The sequence below is a fragment of the Neopsephotus bourkii genome, unplaced genomic scaffold, assembly GCF_033783945.1.
Source record: "Neopsephotus bourkii isolate Nb327-2 ecotype Australia unplaced genomic scaffold, CSIRO-AGI_Nbou_v1 NB_1197, whole genome shotgun sequence".
Lineage (NCBI taxonomy): Eukaryota > Metazoa > Chordata > Aves > Psittaciformes > Psittacidae > Neopsephotus > Neopsephotus bourkii.
This window is the reverse complement of record NW_026901682.1, coordinates 466616-487516: the sequence shown is the minus strand read 5'-3', so window position 1 is coordinate 487516 and position 20901 is coordinate 466616. Positions and strand designations below refer to the sequence as shown.

General features: G+C 40.3%; 1 protein-coding gene across 2 annotated transcripts in view; it reads right to left on the bottom strand.

The window, feature by feature from the left end:
• The window catches only part of SMC5 (structural maintenance of chromosomes 5), a 44912-nt gene that overhangs the window by 8468 nt on the left and 15543 nt on the right, over nt 1-20901 (bottom strand). The window contains exons 10-18 of one of the 2 annotated variants that reach the window (XM_061364282.1): nt 20277-20431; nt 19119-19232; nt 17914-18008; nt 17588-17720; nt 16290-16463; nt 13218-13387; nt 9405-9528; nt 6521-6643; nt 129-254 (exon numbers count right to left, since the gene is read on the bottom strand). In XM_061364282.1, the coding sequence (XP_061220266.1) occupies nt 129-254; nt 6521-6643; nt 9405-9528; nt 13218-13387; nt 16290-16463; nt 17588-17720; nt 17914-18008; nt 19119-19232; nt 20277-20431 (1214 nt within the window). The remainder of the gene's footprint in view (nt 1-128; nt 255-6520; nt 6644-9404; nt 9529-13217; nt 13388-16289; nt 16464-17587; nt 17721-17913; nt 18009-19118; nt 19233-20276; nt 20432-20901) is intronic. The other variant, XM_061364283.1, reaches the window with a different exon arrangement.

Sequence of the window (20901 nt, the reverse complement as noted above, 5' to 3'; positions counted from 1 at the left end):
AGAAGTACTCATGACCCTTTACTGGTAGCCTTCTAATATAAAGACACAATATTCTTGGCTGGAGAAGTCAGACTGGTGTACAACGTCCAAAATCTAAGAGGTATGCGGAGATCTTGTTTTGTACATACAGTTTGAAATTCTTTTGGAAGATGTTCATCCACACCCAGTCTGCAGACCTGCTGAGCTTTTTTCAGCAATTCCTTGCAGTTCTCTACAAGAACTCGCTTCTTATCATCCACTTCACGAAATCGTTGCTGTCAGAAAAGACATTCATTATTATAAATTCCTAGAGGTGACACTAGCACATTGGCAACAAACATCTAAATGAGAGAACGCAGGTGAAATCAAGACTGCTTAAAGACAGAAAATCTTTGTTTCAACACACAGAACTCATTCTGCCTCTCTACTTGGCATCAACAGATGCCAAGGTAGACTGATCAAAAGTATTCTTGTAATACAGCCAAATTTATTTTCCCTCAATAGAACACTGTGCATGTAGATCCAATATATTTCTCAAAATAGACTATTTTAAAGGAAATTCCCCATACACCAAAACACAACTACTGTGAGCCTTCTTTTTTTTATTAGCTCTCATTCAACTGTATTTATCTGCTTGGGAAAACACAATGGATATGATGTAGACTGAATGACATATTTTAGCTGAAATTTTACAGAGTAAACACCATAATTACAAAATCAGAAGTACTTCCTTTGCTGTTTCATATTCCACCTCTGTAATACAGCCAGCAAAATACAAAATGGAAACACACATAGTTTTCAAAGTAGTGCTGAAACATAAGTAAAACACAGGTAGTTTCTGTTTTTCAACAGCGATCTCAAGGCTAAACTGTTTGGAACTTTCTACAGGTAAGTGGCCAGCCCTGCTCAATGACTTTAATAACACAGTGTTATCACCGCAGTAGTAAAAATACAATATACAAAATACAATACCTCCATGAAACACCGAGCTAAAGGTTATCTCAAGCAGTATTCAGGCAAAAACCTTTGACAGAAGTATCTCTTCCCCTCTGCCCCAGAAATCTCAATCATGTATCTCTATACACATCATCCCTCCCTGCAGGTCTGCTGCTTCCAAATGCCAAGCTGACAGTGCTTGGGAGCAATGGCTTGCTGCTGTGTCCCAACCAGGTGAGCACCTAACTGCAGACAGCTGGGAGCTCCAGCCACTTAGAAGTAAAAAAGTGTATATATCAATACATACTGAGATACCAGAACTTTTAATGCAAGTTATTTTACTACACATTTACTCAGTGATTACACATGCAATCCATCTTTGTAACAGTTACACCACAGGAATACACAGTTTTCAGAAGTACAAAATTCTAACTTATACTCCATATGCGCAATACTTTGCTTCAGAACTTTCTTCTGACAGTTTGGAAAGTTATGTTCCTACACTTGGGACAGCTTTATCTTTGCAATTTTTTTGTTGTGAACTTCAGTTAAATATGAGAGCCCTCCAGTGGCAAAAAAAACCCAACAAACCTGAAGCGTTCATTTGGAGAGCATACAGTTAGCTAAAGGCTTATTCCACATTTATAAAATACAGGACACAGACACTGATAGCAAATCACCTTACTTTCTGACAATTTAATCTTTATTTAATAAATGCAACAGATGCAGTAGTAACAGATACTGTCATGAGTGGTCATCCATAAAGTTCTTTCATTCACTCAAAAATTAGGGCTGCTGATCTCTACATCATGTATGAACTCAAAAACCTTGTTTTTCCTTTCCTCCACCAAACGCTTGGAAACAGATTTCGCATTAGAGGTAAGCATTTCACAGTCTTCACAAACTACAACACTGTGAAGATATTTTTCTACACTGTGTTGATGCTTTCAGAAGTGAAAAAAAGAAAAAAGAATTAAAATAAAAGCTTTTTTCAGATTTTACACCCCCTCCCTAGTTCTACAGCAGAGAAGGAGGTAAATGTCACAGGGCAGGGCAAAAAGGACTGGCATTAGATTTATACACCTAAAAGAGCAGTAAGTGGAAGATACCCCTCCTTCTGGTTACAGGAAAGATCTCACATCATTCTGAATTAACACAAATAAAACTGTACAACACAACACTTATGTTCCACTACATATTTGCGTATGCCCTATAATGCATTAAATGACATTTTTAGGGAAATTCTAGACAGTTCTAAATTAAAACTGAACTGTATTTTGGATCCCAGAAATTAAAAAAACTGGCTTCATCTAAAATGTGTTTGACCTCATGGTAACAAAAGCAAAGGACCCAGTAAAACGTATCACACCCATACTTTCTTCATGCAAGAAACATCAATTTATTCTTATGTGTTTGACCACTCCAGAGCCAAAGGCAACTTCGAATCATCTGAAGTGGGGAATGTCAGCTTGCAATTGTACGTATAGTTCTCATGTGAAACCCTGCAAAGCTGCACAGAACAAGATTTCACGTTTCTCTCTAAACACTGAAAACCTGACACAGATTCAACATTGAATATGCCTGACCAAGCCTAAAGCAAGCAAAATTCTTCAGGATGTAAAAAGGAAGATGTGTGGGGAGAGAAAAACCTCAGCATTTAACAAAAGACTGGGAAGCAATAGATATTTGATGTGGTTACGAAGAAAGTACTAGAATAAATGCACTGAAAGTTCAACAAGGTAAGTCTCAATTGTCATCCAGCTTTGCCAGCTGATTGTCATGGCCACACACTAAATAAAACATAGATAAATATAAGTAAATAAAAATATACAAGTTTTGATTTTTTTTCTCCCTCCTACATATTAAAAAAAAATGCATAGCAATGTTAAAGTTTCTGTTGATTTCCTTACAGTGACTCAATAGAACAATCTAGTTAAAAAAATAACTCTTAAATAGAACAACTTACCACCCTGAACAGAGTGCTACACGAAAAATCAGTCTAGGCAGAGCTTTACATTTGTATCAACCAACGCCATAAGAACACCAACACCCACCACCTTGGAAAGAGCTACATCTAGGTACTTCAGGAAAGCTCTGTACTACTGTGGGGCTGTGACTACAGTTTCCTGAAACGCCCCTAACAAGCAGCAGAAACCAGTTACACTCTATGCACGAGCAATTGGTATTCCGTTGTGCTCACCAATACCACAACCAGTTTTGTGCAAAATAAGGTGGTTAAAGAAAAATGCAGTTACCAGTAGCCAATGTTTTCTCATGAATTTGTGTTTAAACACATGCCTGGTGACAGCATTTAATTATCTGAAGTTTGAAAATTTAACCATACAAAAACAGAATCTGCATTTTCTTAAAACTTGGCTTAAGGAGCAAATTCTGCAATATACATACTGAGTATCAATGCCAATTATTTAAACAAATTATTATCAAATGGACCTGAAAATTAACAAGCTATCAAAGCAAGACAATTAGCAAGACTCTTTCAAACAACCATCATAAACATGCATGCAAACTGTGCCAATTATCTAATGAGCAGATGGGGCTAACAATCCTCCCTAATATTCAGTATGGGTCACAAACACAGATTTGCTTCTTAGGCTCACTAAATAAATTAAAAACAAGGAGTTGTTAAAATAACACCAAGGTTCCCACTTGAACTGCAGTGATACAATACAAACCCCGGAAATCTGTTGCTGCTAACTTGACTTGTTCAAAACCATGTACTTTTTTTGGCCTTAACATAAATGGTTTAAAACCCCCACTATAAAGCAACAAAACCGATGCTCTCTTCACAGTATCCCAGTGCCAACACCTCACAAAAGGAACATATGCGACGTCTTAGACGTACCAAGTGGGTTTGTGTTTGCTTCAAATCTTAATCAGTATTTACTCAAGTACTATAAAGACTCAAGACTGCTTGGGAAAGGAAGACCGTGAATGAGTGCTAAATATTAACAAAGCTTCATGGCTTCTTTGGCTGATACCCACCACCCCAATTTTCAATGAAGGCATCGCAACCAGCATATGATCTACAAAAAAGTCTGATGTTTAAATACGGAATTAATGGTCCCATAACTGTAACATTTAGGTTCCAATTTACTTCACTATACAGCTTTTGTACCGTATGCTTATTTCTGTCTGGCTTCCTCTTTCTGCAGGTTTATTTATTTCATAAAACCTTGTAGCAGCTGTTTTCAAGACTTCCTTGAGATGTGGCAAGGGCATCCCCACAGCAGCTTTCTACTGCTGTAGGAAAAAAAAACCAGTCAAAGCCACTTAGAAGTTGGAGAGAAAGCCCAATTTAAACACACAATTTCAATAACAATGAATTTGAGATGAAGCTAAGAAATACTGAGTTTTCCCCACCAAAGTGCATCTCCTAAGGCAGAAAATAAGAAATAAACCACAGAGTGTACAACATACATGATTCACAGGACAATACAGGAAAGAGAACTTCCAAAAAAAAGGAGCTAAAGACTTACTTCAAAGACTCAAAATGCAGTATATAGAGAAGCATGGCTTCGGACTTCCATGCAAGTGAAAACTTAAGATGCAGCTGAATACTCAGATAAGGAAAAAACTTACCATCCTGTACTTTTGAGTTTTTTCCTCCAGTAGACTGAAAGACTGTACTATTACACAAACACAAAAATTGACCTCTGTGCACCAATCCAGGAGATGCCAAAGCATCCTATGCTCTTCAAAAACAGCATGTCTGTGGAACCGATTTCTCACACTTGTCTTTTTCCCTGAACACAACATAGCTTCCTAATACGATCAATACAATGACCATTTATTGTCCTCTCTCTCTTTCCCTCCAAAGAAGGCATTCAATTACAGCATGATAAAATGAGCTATGAAAGAAAGGTAAAACACATCTGCCTTTCTCTGATATGGTACTTTCTGGCTCATCTTGAGCTTGCATCTCCTGTGTGCATTGGGGTTACTTGCCTATGACAGACTTGGAAGAAAAATACTTCCAAATGACAGATAGTGTTTTTATGCACACCATGCATTATAATAAAAAAATTCAGGACATGATGACTTTGGACACTATTTGATTGTTTGCTTGACTTTAAGCATGCTAAGGCACAAGAAAAGCAACAAGGTGCTGGTGGCAGTCAGCATGGCTTCACCAAGGGGAAATCCTGCCTGACCAATTTGGTGGCCTACTATGATGGGGCTACAGAACTGATGGACAGTGGTAAAGCAGTTGATGTCATCTACCTGGATCTGTGTAAAGTGTTCGACCCTGTCCCACATGACATCCTTGTCTCTAAATTAGAGAGACATCAATTTGATAGGTGGAACACTCGGTGGACAAAGAACTGGCTGGATGGCCGCACACAAAGAGTTGTGGTCAATGGCTCAATGTCTGGCTGGAGACCAGTAATGAGTGGTGTCCCTCAGGGATCGGTGTTGGGACCGGTCTTGCTCAACATCTTTGTTGGTGACATGGACAGTGGGATTGAGTGCACCCTCAGCAAGTTTGCCAATGACACCAAGCTGTGTGGTTCAGTTGATAACACTGGAGGGAAGGAATGCCATCCAGAGGGACCTTGACGCGCTTGTGAGGTGGGCTGATGACAACCTCATGAAGTTTAACCATGACAAGTGCAAGGTCCTACACATGGGTTGGAGCAATCCTAGGCACAGCTACAGGTTGGGCAGAGAAGAGATTGAGAGCAGCCCTGCGGAGAAGGACTTGGCGGTGCTGGTCGATGAGAAAATGAACATGAGCCGGCAGTGTGCACTTGCAGCCCAGAAAGCCAACTGTATCCTGGGCTGCATCAAAAGGAGTGTGACCAGCAGGTCGAAGGAGGTGATCCTGCCCCTCTGCTCTGCTCTTGTGAGACCTCACTTGGAGTATTGTGTGCAGTTCTGGTGTCCTCAACATAAAAAGGACATGGATCTGTTGGAACAAGTCCAGAGGAGGGCCACGAGAATGATCAGGGGACTGGAGCACCTCCCGTATGAAGATAGGCTGAGAAAGTTGGGGCTGTTCAGCCTGGAGAAGAGAAGGCTGCATGGAGGCCTCATAGCAGCCTTCCAATATCTGAAGGGGGCCTATAGGGATGCTGGGGATGGACTCTTCATTAGGGACTGCAGTGGTAGGACAAGGGGTAATGGGTTAAAAATTAACAGGGGAAGTTTAGACTGGATATAAGGAGGAAGTTCTTTCCTGTTAGGGTGGTGAGGCACTGGAATGGGTTGCCCAGGGAGGTTGTGAATGCTCCATCCCTGGGGGTGTTCAAGGGCAGGTTGAACACAGCCTTGGGTGACATGGTTTAGTGTAAGATGTCCCTGCCCATGGCAGGGAGGTTGGAACTAGATGATCTTAAGGTCCTTTCCAACTGTAACTATTCTATGATTCTATGACTTTCAGAATGTTTTCACAGAAGATTAGCGGGCTTAGTTGAGGAAGACAAAGCTCCTATTCAGTTTTGAATGAGGCTGAAGTCAAACTACAGAAATCAAAGCTCAGTATTTAGCAGTACTAACACAGACACAGAAGCATCCTTTTTTATACAGGGGCTTCCACGGAAGATGCTTTCATAGTAGATATCCCAGTATTCATAGAAATAGTTACCTCTGCGGCTTTTAGCTGTCCACTTGCTGTTTTATACTCTGTTTCTAGCCTGATCTTCTCAGCAGCCACTGCAGTGCTCTGAAGAATCAAATCAGCCTTGAGGATATTCAGTGATACACAGTTCTACACAGGAAAACAGTAAATATACCTTCTTTTTTTTCCATAAAAGACTCAAAACTGATACAATTACTATCAAGCTTTAGAACTGATTAGTTTTTTAATCATACCATACAATCTCATACACTGTTTAGCTCTTCAACAAATTCAATGGAAAAAGGAGGGTGCCTTACTGGTGACACAAGCTCTTCAAGATATATAGTCCCCAGCTACTTTTAATCTGTAAGCAGATAAATCTCACATGCAACCAGACCATTTTACATCAGAAAGACACATTCACTTTCCTTATGCCAGACACTCACATATGAAATGCAAAAAAAGACAAAGTCATCTCAATTCTCTCACAGAGATAGAATAAAACAGGTGGATTTTGGTGGTCTTTGTAAGTCACATATAGAAATGGAAAAAGGTCAAAAAATAAAACACATAAGACATGTCTCTCTCACTGACGAGATGACTGACAGTGACTCTAGTGTCTTGCATCTTAACTGTAACAGACAACAGAAGGATGCTCTATTTTTGAAGTTTATTGACAGATTTTAGGGATCCCCAGAACCTGGTCTTACACCTTCAACATTAAACGGTTGCTTCTTTAAATGAGTCAGCCTCAGGAATCAGCAACATATTCCTGACTGTATGAAGGGCAGCTTTAAACCTCAAATTATGGGGCACTGAGAACACCGGTTTATAATATGCCAATTATAAAAAAACACAAACAAACACAGCTCCCACCCCCCCACCCCAAAAAAAAAGTTGTCTCTGTTAATGAAAAGGAGAACAAGGTTCCAGCTGCTGGTCTGTTCCAACTGCAAAAGGACCTGTAGGATGAAGTTTTCAATGTTAGCTCCTGACCACAATAGTGAACCGAAGTCTGAGATCTTTACTATTTATCTGTTTCCAATCATTGTAAGAGAAGTAAACTGAGTAAAGTCATGACAAAAGGAGAGATGAAAAATGGAAAAAGGTTACTCAAATACAACAACAGAAAGAGAACTACATGCAAACCCAGTGCCACAATCTGAAACAGTGGAACAAGGGTGTTTCTGTCTACTGGCTGTAAGGTACTAACGTATATTAGGTACGTTCCAGGTGCAGTATGGCACATCTTTGTGTAAATTTTTTATCACTTTAATACCCTACAGTTAGCATAACTACAAAACCTATTGGAAAAGCACAAAGACACACCAACTCAGAAGCCTTCATGAAGTTTGGTTTGGGGATGACCAGAAATGTATGGATTTCAGCAATTTTGATAAAACATATAGTGAAACATCTTTTTTGTATCAAACCATTTTCTTCTCTTCACTATGCATTAGCATGTATTCCCTAAAGTATGCCAAATATAAAAATTAAGCTGACACATCACTGAAATAAAACCCTTTGATAATGAATAATAAATAATAATTGATCAATAATCAATAATGGAGCAAATACCATCCTTGCTCCCCTACACCCCTGGTATACTTAGAAATACCCAGTATGTGTCAAATCTGTTTTTCTATACTAGGTGAAAAAGAGATGAAGACATTCCTTCAGGCATGTCATACAGCAGTCAGTAAACAATTCCAGGTGCACTTTACAAAAGCAACACACTGGGACAGATTGTGTGCTGGGAAATGCGCATCAAATTAAAAACAACAAAAAAAAAAAGAAATCAAAAGTATGTTCTAGAAATTTCCCTTAAATATAAAGCATTTGCACATGTTGAAGAGTGTTACTTTTCAGTATTGTTATTACCTGTACAAGTTCTGTAACATAATCTAGAGTCTAAGCAACCCTTTCAACATGGCAGGTGTTTTGCCATTTGGCATTTCAAAAGTGCTTTGGCTAGCTGAGCAAAGGTGATACTGAAACACTCCAATTGTTGCAGTCCATGCTTATCAACAAAGAGAAACAGCCCACTCACTTGGAATATTTACTTCTTTTTTTTAATCATGTAAATACCAACAACAAATGTATTGAAAATCACCCTCACTTCAAAGGCAATACTCAACTCTTGAAGGGTAAGCAAGAACACATGTCATCATTAGTAAGGCCTGGTAAAGTTAAAACATACATGCTCAAAGAGGCTGCAAAAATGATAGTATTTTTTCTGCTGAGTGCAAAGCACTAACAGATACCCTTGGAACGAAAAGTAACTTTCTTGTTCCTTAGTTAAGAAAAGTTCTTAGTTGAGAAAATTCACTTTCTGGCAGCTTCCATTACTAGAGTTTACAGGCTAAATGAAAGCAACAATTAAGTTCAGAATGTTTTCTTTTTTTTCAAATTAAAGAAAACCTTATGACATTGGAGCCTGAGATTCAAGTACTTTCCACATCCCCACCCTCTTCCACAATCACGGATCCTTACAGCTTCTGGCCAATTTTTCACATGACTAATGCTACACTTTTTTATTCAACAAAAAGAAAGTATTATGGACTAGGGTGCAATGAAGAGTTCACAGAATTATGAACATCCTGAAAATGTACAGGCCAAAAGAGGTGAACAGTTCATTCCTAGTTCATGCCTGTATCTACTGAATCAGATCATGGACTGTAAGACTTCAGCCCTTGAGAGTGTAGATCAACACAAGCAAATTATCTACAAGTCAAATCAACAACATATGAACAAGTTCAAGTTCATAAAAGCTTCAAAAGATGTTATCTTGAAGCAAGATGGCTTGTAAACATCTACAGTAACGCACCCAAACATTGTTTACCTCCTCCCTGAGTTACAATAATTGGACTTTTCTTAATAGTGGAACATATACAAACTTAAAAATCCATACCTTTATGAGTTGCATTAATTCAGTAACAAGTCTTGCTTTTTGATTATTTATTTCTTTGACCTTTACATCTGCCTGTTTAGATTGCTCCTCTAAGTCGATAGCATCTTGTTCCAGTTGTCTTAAACTATGGGAGGAATCAATATTTCATTAATCCCGATTAAATATAAACTGTACAAAAATAATAAAAAAAAAATCTTTATCTTGGTGATGAAGCAACAGTCAGCAACAATAGGAATCTGATACCTAAATATTCCAAAAACATTAAAGACATTCCCAATCTATGCAAATTCAAAAGACAAAAAATAATTATAAAGGAACTCTGATTTTGGCTACTAAGGCCATCACACAGCAACCATAATTCTTTACTTCTGTAGATTTCAAATACTTAAAAAAAAATAAATCTATGTAAGGATAACATTTTTCTTCTGCTGCTATCTCCTTGCAATGATACAACTTAGCAGAGTTCAAGAGGTTTGCTTAATTCTTGTTATATACACTATCAAAAACCCTTCCCCCGTCCCCCCCCTTAGCTTACTGCAGAAAAACACAGTTTAAAATGAGTGAAAATTCACATGAAATAATAATGCTTAATGAGCTGCAAAGCATTTGAAGATGTTTAAAAAATGGGCAAACAGATCAAGAGGATGATCCTGACAACTACAAACTAATCATTCTTTGATCCCCTTGGAAAACAATTGTAGGGGCAAAAGAGAGAAAGTGATCAGGAAGAAACAGCAAGCATATACCAAAGGTAATCATCATACCTAAGGAATGCAATTGTAAACCAACCAGATAATGAGAGATCAAGTGGTTGCCATATACTTTAGTTTTACCAAGGCTTTCTGTTAGGTTATCTGATAGAAGCTCATCTTCACACCCAAAAAGGAGAAACAGACAATAGCAGGTGGGGAAGCCCAAATAAAACCCTACCCTGCTTACCCCCAGGCCCATCACAGCAGCCATCAGCCTGTGAAATTATGTCCCGGGGGGTTCAGCTTTAACAGTTGTTTTTCTCCTTCTTAGTAGCTGGTGTAGTGCTGTATTTTTGGCTTTAGTCTGAAAACTATGCTGATAACACACTGATAAACATCTATGTTTTCAGTCGTTGCTAAGTAATGTTTACTCTGGTCAAGGACCTTTTCAGTCTCATGCTCTGCCAGTGAGGAGGGGCACAAGAAGTCCAGAGGAAGCAAACACAGGACACCTGACCTGAACTAGGTATCAACAGCTGAGGAAGCTGATGTCCAGGGACAGGTACTGTGCAGATTCAGTGTGTCTGGACCCAGCTGCTGATGGGATCCATGCTGCCTATATGTGTGTGGGGTACCCTCACTAGGGGAGTCCTGTCCTGCTCAGACAGAATAGGAACATGATGAATCCAGTGGTGCTGTGTTTGTCCGATTTATTTATGAGTCCATCTGTGCTATGTGGCTGGCCATGTGTAAATAGGTACATAGCTGCTGGTTAGATGTGTTTTGTGTGACTGTGTCTACTGGGAAGCCTCTGTAGTGGTGGCACCTGGGAGCATTAAGTGGCCTCAGATCCACTTTTCTCTCAGGCTGCTGGATCCAGACTCATTCCCCAAACTTTTTCAAAGCTACCTCCCACAATACTGTTGAATTTCAGTTGGAAAAATTCAGCCTGGGTGGATGGAAGACTATAGAGGTTTTTAAAAAAAAAAAAAAAAAAAAAAAAAAGTGGTTGGATGGTCAGGCTCAGAGAGTCATGGTTAGTCTGTCATATTCTGTCTGGAGGCCAGCATCAAGTGGGATACCACAGCATTAAGTCCTTGGACCTGTCCTGTTTAACTTCACGGGCAGTGATCAAGAAGCAGCAGAGGACATTCTAGTCAAGTTTTCAGACACCACTAAACTGGAGGAAGCAGTAGGCCCACCTTTCAGAGGGGCCTGCTGAGGTTGGAGCAAGGGGGTTCACCAAAGACTCATGAGATTCAGCAAGGATAAATGCCGAGTCCTGCCCCTGGGAAGGAAATGAGTCTGGCAGTGATACAGGCTCAGGACAGACTGGCTGCAGAGAAGCTCTGCAGGGAAAGACTTGAGGTATTGGTTGCCAATGAACTGAGCATAAGCCAGGAGGGCACCCTGGCAGCAGCCAGGTACCCCAGTATCCTTGGCTGTAAGAACAGAAACACAGGCAGGAGAAGAGTGATTTTTCTTCCCTGTCCAGCACTGCACCCAGTTTATCCCCTTGCCCAAACCGCAACCAAGTGGAACAATTTTGGAAAGCAACCAATATGGTCAAGGTCTACAGCACACACCCTGAAAGGAAAGGATGAGAGCACTCAGCTTGTTCTCCCTGGCCAACAGACAGCTTCAAGACACCTAATAGCAGCCACCCACTCTCCTTCCCACCAGGAAGCCACTGACAGGATCGAATCAGGCTCTCATAAGAGGTGTGCCGTGGAAGGATGGCAGACAGTGGACATAAACTGAAATAAGAAAAATCCAGACAATGTCAGCAGCAATGTCTTCCCCATAAGGACAACCAAGCACTCAAACAGGATGTCCAAACAGGGAGACTTTCAAGATGCAGTTGGATACAGCCCTGAAAACCTGGTCTGAATTCAATGTTGCATTGCTTTGAGACTACAGACTACATGAAGTCCCTTCCAAACTAAGTGATTCTGTCATTGTGTGTTACTTTCAAAATTACATCCAGTTTCATTCAGATATCATATCAACAAAATTATATCCAGCTTTATTCAGATATCATATCAATTAGAAACATGAGTATTTGAAAATAGTTATGCTCAGTGTATGGATTATTTAAATAATTTCTATCTCTACAGAAAAACATCCACATTATAGAAGAAGATGTGTAACAGCCTTGTCTGTAATTGTGCCAGGATTCTTACCCTGATTCAAAATTAAGAGTGCAATTATTCTTTTCAAAGGGAAGGATTTAACCGATGTTCCTTAAGTCAAAGGGTCCACCTCCTGCCTCCAAACTGTATTTTGTATTCTAGTTAAACACCATGACAATATATGTATCCCTACTAAGAAACCTGAGAGCACTACTTGGCTTTGCAGCTGCACTCACATTCACACTGATTTCAAGATGTTTTTTTTCCACAGCAACCTCGGCACCGCTGACTATACAGCAGTTGAGTCCGGTCCCTCTTGAGGGAAGAAAAGACCTTCAGTTTAATGCACTGTAAGTAATGCAAGAGCTGTACACACAATCACCAGCACCAACTTCCAGAAAAATAGCATGGCCTAAAAACATAGCGTATTTGAGGTTACAAGGTCTGCTGGGACTCTGTTAAGGAGGGGAGGGCGCGAAACCTAGGGCAATCTCACCTTCACTGGCTTCTGGGAGTGTGAGCTTAAGTGGAATACATCTTGAACCATGCCCAGATTCTCACTTATGACAAAACAGTAACAGAAGAACTAATTGCAGAGGCCCACAAAACCAGAAAATATGTTCAGACAAATAATGTGGACAGTCAGGGTCCAACTCAATCCCTGACATGCTTACTTAGTATCATTTATGTCCATTATAGTATTATCTTGACATGTGCCACCAAGACTATGGCAATATTTATGTAAAAGCTCTCTTGCTGGACTTCTATGGTTTTATTACAGGAAACTGTTTGGAATATTATTATTACATGGTTTCTCAAATACTGTCTTAGTCTTCACTTCTAAACACCTTTTGTCTTGATTATCACCTTTATCTGATGCTGAACCATTGGTTACTATGTCAAGATAAAAGCATACTGCAATAAGAAGAGGCCAAATACCTGTTATTAAAATTGTTAATGTTTCACAGATAATATGGCTTGTTTCTTACCTATCATATTTCACACTAATTTTTGATTCCAGCTGTCTCCTCCTGTTTCCTTTCTCTAAGATTTCCTTCTTCTGCTGCCTCAGCTCATTGTCTTTGCGTTCCAGATGCTTCTGTTTCTCCAGCGATTTAGTCAAACGCACATCCAATGTCTTTAATGTATTATTGATATCCTGAAATAAAGAACAGACCCACTAGCATTCTTACTACAAACATAGAATAGTCAGGGTTGGAAAGGACCTTAAGCTCATCTAGTTCCAACCCCGCTGCCATGGGCAGGGACACCTCACACTAAACCATGTCACCCAAGGCTCTGACCAACCTGGCCTTGAACACTGCCAGGGATGGAGCATTCACAGCCTCCCTGGGCAACCTATTTCAGGGCCTTGCCACCCTAACAGGAAAGAATTCCCTCCTTATATCCAATCTAAACTTCCCCTGTTTAAGGTTTAACCCGTTCCCCCTTGTCCTATCACTACAGTCCCTAATGAACAGTCCCTCCCCAGCCTCCCTATAGCCCCCCTTCACATACTGGAAGGCTGCTATGAGGCCTCCACGCAGCCTTCTCTTCTCCAGGCTGAACAGTCCCAACTTTCTCAGCCTATCTTCATATGGGAGGTGCTTCAGTCCCCTGATCATCCTTGTGGCCCTCCTCTGGACTTGTTCCAACACTTCCATGTCCTTTTTATGTTGAGGACACCAGAACTGCACACAGTACTCCAAGTGAGGTCTCACAAGAGCAGAGCAGAGGGGCAGGATCACCTCCTTTGACCTGCTGGTCACTCTCCTTTTGATGCAGCCCAGGATACAGTTGGCTTTCTGGGCTGCAAGCACACACTGAAGCCGGCTCATGTTCATTTTCTCATCGACCAGCACCGCCAAGTCCTTCTCCGCAGGGCTGCTCTCAATCTCTTCTCTGCCCAACCTGTAGCTGTGCCTGGGATTGCTCCAACCCATGTGTAGGACCTTGCACTTGTCATGGTTAAACTTCATGAGGTTGGCATCAGCCCACCTCACAAGCGTGTCAAGGTCCCTCTGGATGGCATTCGTTCCTTCCAGCGTATCAACCGAACCACACAGCTTGGTGTCATCGGCAAACTTGCTGAGGGTGCACTCAATCCCACTGTCCATGTCACCAACAAAGATGTTAAATAAGATCGGTCCCGACACCGATCCCTGAGGGACACCACTCGTTACTGGTCTCCAGCTGGACATTGAGCCATTGACCACAATTCTTTGCATGCGGCCCTCCAGCCAGGTCTTTATCCACCAAGTGGTCCATCCAATTGATGTCTCTCCAATTTAGAGACAAGGATGTCGTGTGGGACAGTGTCGAATGCTTTACATAAGTCCAGGTAGATGACATCAACTGCTCTACACCTATCCATCAGTTCTATAGCCCCATCATAGAAGGCCACCAAATTGGTCAGGCAGGATCTCGCCCCCTTAGTGAAGCCATGCTGGCTGTCACCAAGCACTTTGTTGTTTTTCATGTGCCTTAGCATGCCTTCCAGGAGAATCTGCTCCAAGATTCTGCCAGGCACAGAGGTGAGACTGACTGGTCTGTAATTCCCTGCGCCACCCATTTTCCCCTTCTTGAAAATGGGGGTTATATTTCTCTTTTTCCAGTTGTCGGGAACTTCACCTGACTGCCATGATTTCTAAAGTATGATGGCCAACGGCTTAGCAACTTCATTCGCCAGCTCCTCAGGACCCGCGGATGGATTTCATCAGGACCCATGGACTTGTGCACGTTCAGATTTTTAAGACGGTCTCGAGCCAGTTCCTCTCCTACAGTGGGCCCAAGGTCTTCATTCTCATAGTCCCTGCATCTGACTTCCAAGACTTGGGTGGTGCGGTCAGAGCCTTTGCCAGTGAAGTTCAAGGCAAAGAAGTCATCAAGAACCCCAGCCTTCTCCAAATCCTGTGTAGCTAGTTCTCCTGAGAGCTTCCTGAGGGGGCCTACATTCTCCCTACTCTTTTTACTTGCTATGTACCTGTAGAATCCCTTCCTGTTTTCCTTAATATCCCTAGCCAAGTTTAATTCTAACTGGGCCTTAGCTTTCCTAACTTGGTCCCTAGCTTCCCAGACAACATCCCTGTATTCTTCCCAGGCCGTCTGTCCTTGCTTCCACTGTTTATAAGCCTCTTCTTTCCTTTGAATTTTACTCAGCAGCTCCTTATCCATCCAAGGAGATCTCCCGGCCCTCCTCCTGCACTTCCTTCTAGTTGGGATGCAACACTCCTGAGCCTGTAGCAGGTGATCCCTGAATATCAACCAGGAGTCTTGGGCCCCCCTGCCCTCTAGGGCTATATCCCATAGAACCTTACTAAGCAGGTTCCTGAAGAGGCCAAAGTCTGCTCTTTTGAAGTCCAGGGCAGTGAGCTTGCTGCAAGCTCTTCTCACTGTCCTGAGGATCTAAAATTCGACCATCTCATGATCATTGCATCCAAGGCTGCCCTGGAGAGTCACATTTCCAAAAAGCCCTTCCCTTCTGGTGAGCACGAGGTCAAGCATTGCACCTCTCCTTGTCGATTCCTCTATTACCTGCAGAAGGAAGTTGTCTTCCACACAATTGAGGAACATCCTGGATTGCTTGTGCTGGGCCATACCGTCGCTCCAACAGATGTCAGGGTGGTTGAAGTCCCCCATGAGAATGAGGGCCTGCAAGCATGAGGCTGTTCCTGTCTATAGAGTGCTTCATTCACAGGTTCTCCTTGATCAGGCAGTCTATAACAGATCCCCACGGTAATGTCTCCCATCGCTGTTCTCCCTTTAACCCCGACCCCCAAACTCTCTCTTGACTGCTCACCTGTCCCCAGACAGAGTTCCATACTCTCCAGCCTATCCCTAACGTAAAGGGCAACTCCCCCACCCCTGCCTGCCAAGCCTCTCTTTTCTAAAGAGTCTGTAACCTTCCATTCCAACACTCCAGTCATAGGAGCCATCCCACCATCTTTCTGTGATGCCTATTATATCATAAACATACCGTATTAGCATATTCAAGTAGACTATGTTTACTGTACTACTGGGTAGTACTTCACATCATGTACAACACACAAAGAAATCCCTACCTGTAGCTGATTTTCCAACTGTCTTCTTTCGTCTGTATCCACTGAACTAGTGAGAAACTGTGCTGCTCTCACAAATGTGTTGGTAGAGAGGGGTAGGTTTGTATAAGCAGATATTTTGACAACATATTTTTCTTCTGCTGTGTATATCTGCCTAAGTTTGGTTTCTTGTATGACCTAAAAGAAACATACAAAAATATTAATCTGTTAAAAGCATTACTTGTGGCAATGCTCGTTCAGAACAAGAAATTAACTAGCTAAAATCCACAGTAAGGAACTTCAAGTTATTGAGACTTATTAATAAGAGTTGTTAACAAGCATTTGCAAAAAATGCTAAATTTAATGCATCATGATAATTTTAATCCATGAAAACTGCAGATTAAAGACAAAAATGCTTACAAAAAAAACCCCAAAACATTAAGAGAAGAGTTTTTCACATAAGACTCCCTTTACTTTTACTTCCCTCTTCCTCATTCTTAGACGCTCAGAAACACAGCATATAGGAAGGAGGAACAGCTTTCCCAGTAAAACAGGAACTGTTCTCTTTTCACAAAGCCTGTTCTCTGAGCTTCTCAAAAAAGCAACTCTTGATGTTCTCAGAGATCCCAAAGCATTTCTGTATTCAAAGAAGTGTTCACTTTCTGTGACATAGACAAAGAAGTGAATGAGGATTTAAGCTGAAAACTGTCATGTGTGTTACTCCATTATAACCCAGCAATGATCAGCCTGCAATAATCCATAAAAGACTAATGTAGAGATTGCTCCTGGTCAGAGCTCCTACCCTGTTTCTATGAATCCAGAAAGTTTATATACTACTTATTACAGCAACTCTGAAGCTATACAACTGTATTTGCAAAGAAGGAACATCATAATGCATTAATAAAAAAAACAAAAACAAAAACAAACAACCCATACAAAAAACCCACCAAAACCAGGAAGCTTCTAATTGTTGTGTTAAACACAACAGACCAGCATTGTCATGTACAATTAACTGTCAGATTAAAATTTGTCCAGAATCTCAGGCACTTAAAGTAGAAGTTACAATAAAACAATTTCACATAACTGAGTTGGAACAGTATGCCAATAAAAGATGTATTTAACTTTTTATGAAGTACTGCATTAGATTGACCAGATTTGTTAAAAAAGCCTTGCAATGTTTGAGTATGATGAACTGTTCTCACCTCTAAAGGCCAGATAAAAGGCTAAAGCAATTTTCTGCTTTCTCCACATTAATTTGCAAGAGAATTTTTGAAAGAAAACTCTAGACCACAGGTGTGTTTGTGCTAATTAGGACATCTCACCCTGTCAATCATGCTTCTGGTCTTCTCTGTTCCCACAGGGACATCATGAACACGGTACTGGGAGCAAAGATAACTCATCACAGGATGAGGAGCATCAAATAGCTCTCGTAAATATGAGAAAAATCCATATCGGCTAAAAAGGAGAAAAAACCCAACATACATCAGAAACAAAAGCTGGCAGATAAGCAAGCTTAAGTTATTGAAGGACCAAGAAAGAAGTCCTGCTAACCCAGAATTAAACTGGTGAAAAACTGATTTGCATAGACAATTCAACCCCAAAACACTGTATTTAAGACCTTTCCCCACTGATAAAGACTGATACATACTGTAATTCTTCAATAGGTCTTGAAGGTAAGTTTTCAGCACATGATTCAGCAGGTGCGCATACAGCATTCACTCTTAGTTTCTGATGATCACGCATCTAAATATAGATTACATTTAATTATTTGGTAAAACAGACTAGAAAAAAATCACTATATGAAAATCAAGCATTGTTTCTTGATTACAGAACTGGAATTATTTTAAACTGACCACCTGCTGAACAGCTCACAAAAATTCACTCTCATTCAGGCATGGCTGAGTTCTCTAAAAGCCACATGCTGTTAATGCTTCTCCATGAACATACTGCGTAAGAGAAAACAAAAGCAATCAAAAAAATCCAAGCCAGGTGCTCAGTCTAAATGTCAAGCTGTATGTAATAAGGGATGTCCCCTCTTTCAGGCTGTACGGGCATTTTGCAGAGACAATGGCAGACCACTGGGTACAGAGGCTCTGAAAACCCTGGTCCTCACAGGGTAGAAAAGACTGAGGACACAGAAAGACCAGTATAGCTGCCTAAGCAGCCTTGCACTGTGTTCCACAACCATGGAGGAAACGCAAGTCCCCAGATACCACCACTGCTGTTCACATATATAAAAATGACTAGCCTCTGTGAAGAGCAGACAGGTCTACAAAAATCGCATGACAGTTTGTCATTAATCACACAATGCTGTGGACAACAGCTGGGAAGTAATATGACAGCCAATACTGTATCTTGTGGCTTTTTATTTCTGCACCATCTGCCTGGATCTCAAAGGGAACTAGCTCCTTATCACTCCAAGAAAAAGCAGTATAAAGAAAATATAAGCTTCATTTGCTGCTTGGACCAGTGCAGTCTCACAAAAGACGTCCCCTCACCTCCAAACTTAGGAGGCATTTGAAAAGCGTGGTACTAAACGTGTATCTTTCTGCTTTTGTCATTTTCTTGGACAGAAGTGATTATTGCCTTGTCAAGGAAGACAGAAGTTATTTTTTAAAGTATGTTCTTAATATTCCTGCTTCCCCCCCATTGGCCTAGGCTTTAAATAAATAAACAATTTAAAAAATCTTACTCCAGAAAAAAACTTTTGAATACTATGTATTAGCTATTATGTTCATCTTGCCAATCAAAACTTAATAAATACAGACTAATTAAGTCTAATTAAGGTAGACTCCAAAGCCTAGGGCTCCTGCATCAGTACTTAATCAGTTTTTAAAATTGGTGCCTACTTGCCTCCACAAGAAACATTTCCATATCTTGCTGATTCTCAAAAACAAAAGCCCTCATGTCATTGGCCGAAATATGATTTTCAACATATTTAGCATGTTTGTTGTCTTTCATATTGATCTGTTAAAGAAAGTTAATGAGAAAGTGATTTAATACAATTCGACTTGACAACCCCCTCAAAACATTTTAAGCAGTCAGAGGATATCCAAGCCTACGTTTAACAAAAACAAACACAGTGTTTAATGTTTTAAAAGACATTATTCCCTGTCCTCCTGCATCCAGTTCTACTGGGAGGAAACCTACAGTAACTCATATATCACTGTGTTTATTTTTTAGCCATCCATATACTTTTTCAGCATACCTGGAGCTATCACTGTTTCCAGCATACCATCTCTCCCTCTTCTGCACCACCCTTACCTTACAATTGCAGACACAATCATCTCAACCATCTATAGTGGTTCTGCACCAGTAGTAGTAAAGGTATCTCACTGTTTAGAAACAATTAACCTAAGGAATCAAAACACCCCAGAAAACACCACACTCCACAAATTATTTATATGCAGTTCCCTTTCATTTGGACATAGTCAACATCACCAAATACAACTACAAAATTATGAAGCCCTAAAAAGACAGATTCACAGATTGATTGAATATCTTTGAATTAGCCATGCTATTCCCAGCTACTACAGTGTCTGTTGAACCAAAACACAAAACTAGAAATAGATCAGGTATTTCTGTGTTCATAGCTGGCTGTACAAAGCAAACTACAAACACACCCGAGAACTACAGCGACATGTTGTAACCATTGCTGAGAAGGTTGTGCTATAGCAGGAGATATTAAATTGTAACTACCCCTGCTTCATTTAAGCAGTAAATAAGAATTACTTAAGTCTAAATGACTGGATGCACCTTAGTGGAAATCTGCTATAGGCACCTTAATAAAGGACTGCTCCTTAGGGAGGGAGGAACTCAATGTTGAGTATTACTACATTGCCTATGTAATTAATATTACAAATAGTTCACCATCCTAATGTATCCTGCATGTAATCAGCAGCTCGCTTCAAGATGTGTCTTGAAAGTCTTGAAGTCATTCTTGAACTCTTGCAAGGCATAAGAAAACTAAATATTAACTGGTTAGAGTGATATGCAAATAAAGTTTCTTACTTCAAGCATCATGGGTTCACAAACTCTTTTTTGAAACTTGTCTTTATTCTCTCTTAGCCACATAAGAGCAGAGTGTGTGTCTTTGAATTTCCCTTTAAGATTTTCTTCCTTCATATTCATTACATTATTAAGTTGTGCAAGGCGATCAATTATTCCTGTAATTTAAGGCAGTTTCTTGAGTCCACAGCAAACACACTTTCTAACAATCATTTTCCAATGTTTATTGACTGTTACTCCAGCAGTAAGCTGGTTAAGAGAGTCTAAGAATTCAGTTTCTTTTCCCACAATCAAGTTTTTATTTATGCTGAAGAAATCTTAAGAATTATTTAAAGCTTAAAATCTAAAATAAAATGACTTACTTAAAGATAATGAAATGTGGTAGCACACTAAAAATGCATGAATTCAGTCCTAAAAATATCAAAAAACTTGTTCTAGCTTTATATTTAAAACCAGAAATGACTCAAGACTAAAGAGGGAGAGCAACTAGCAACGTGAAGTCTCTGAATGTTATTTGATACCTGCAGAGAGCAAGATGTGTGACAACAGAACACTTGCGAAAACATTTGCTATTCAGGAGAAACACATATTGGATACTTTCTGTGCTTTTCAAGGTAAAATATTAGTT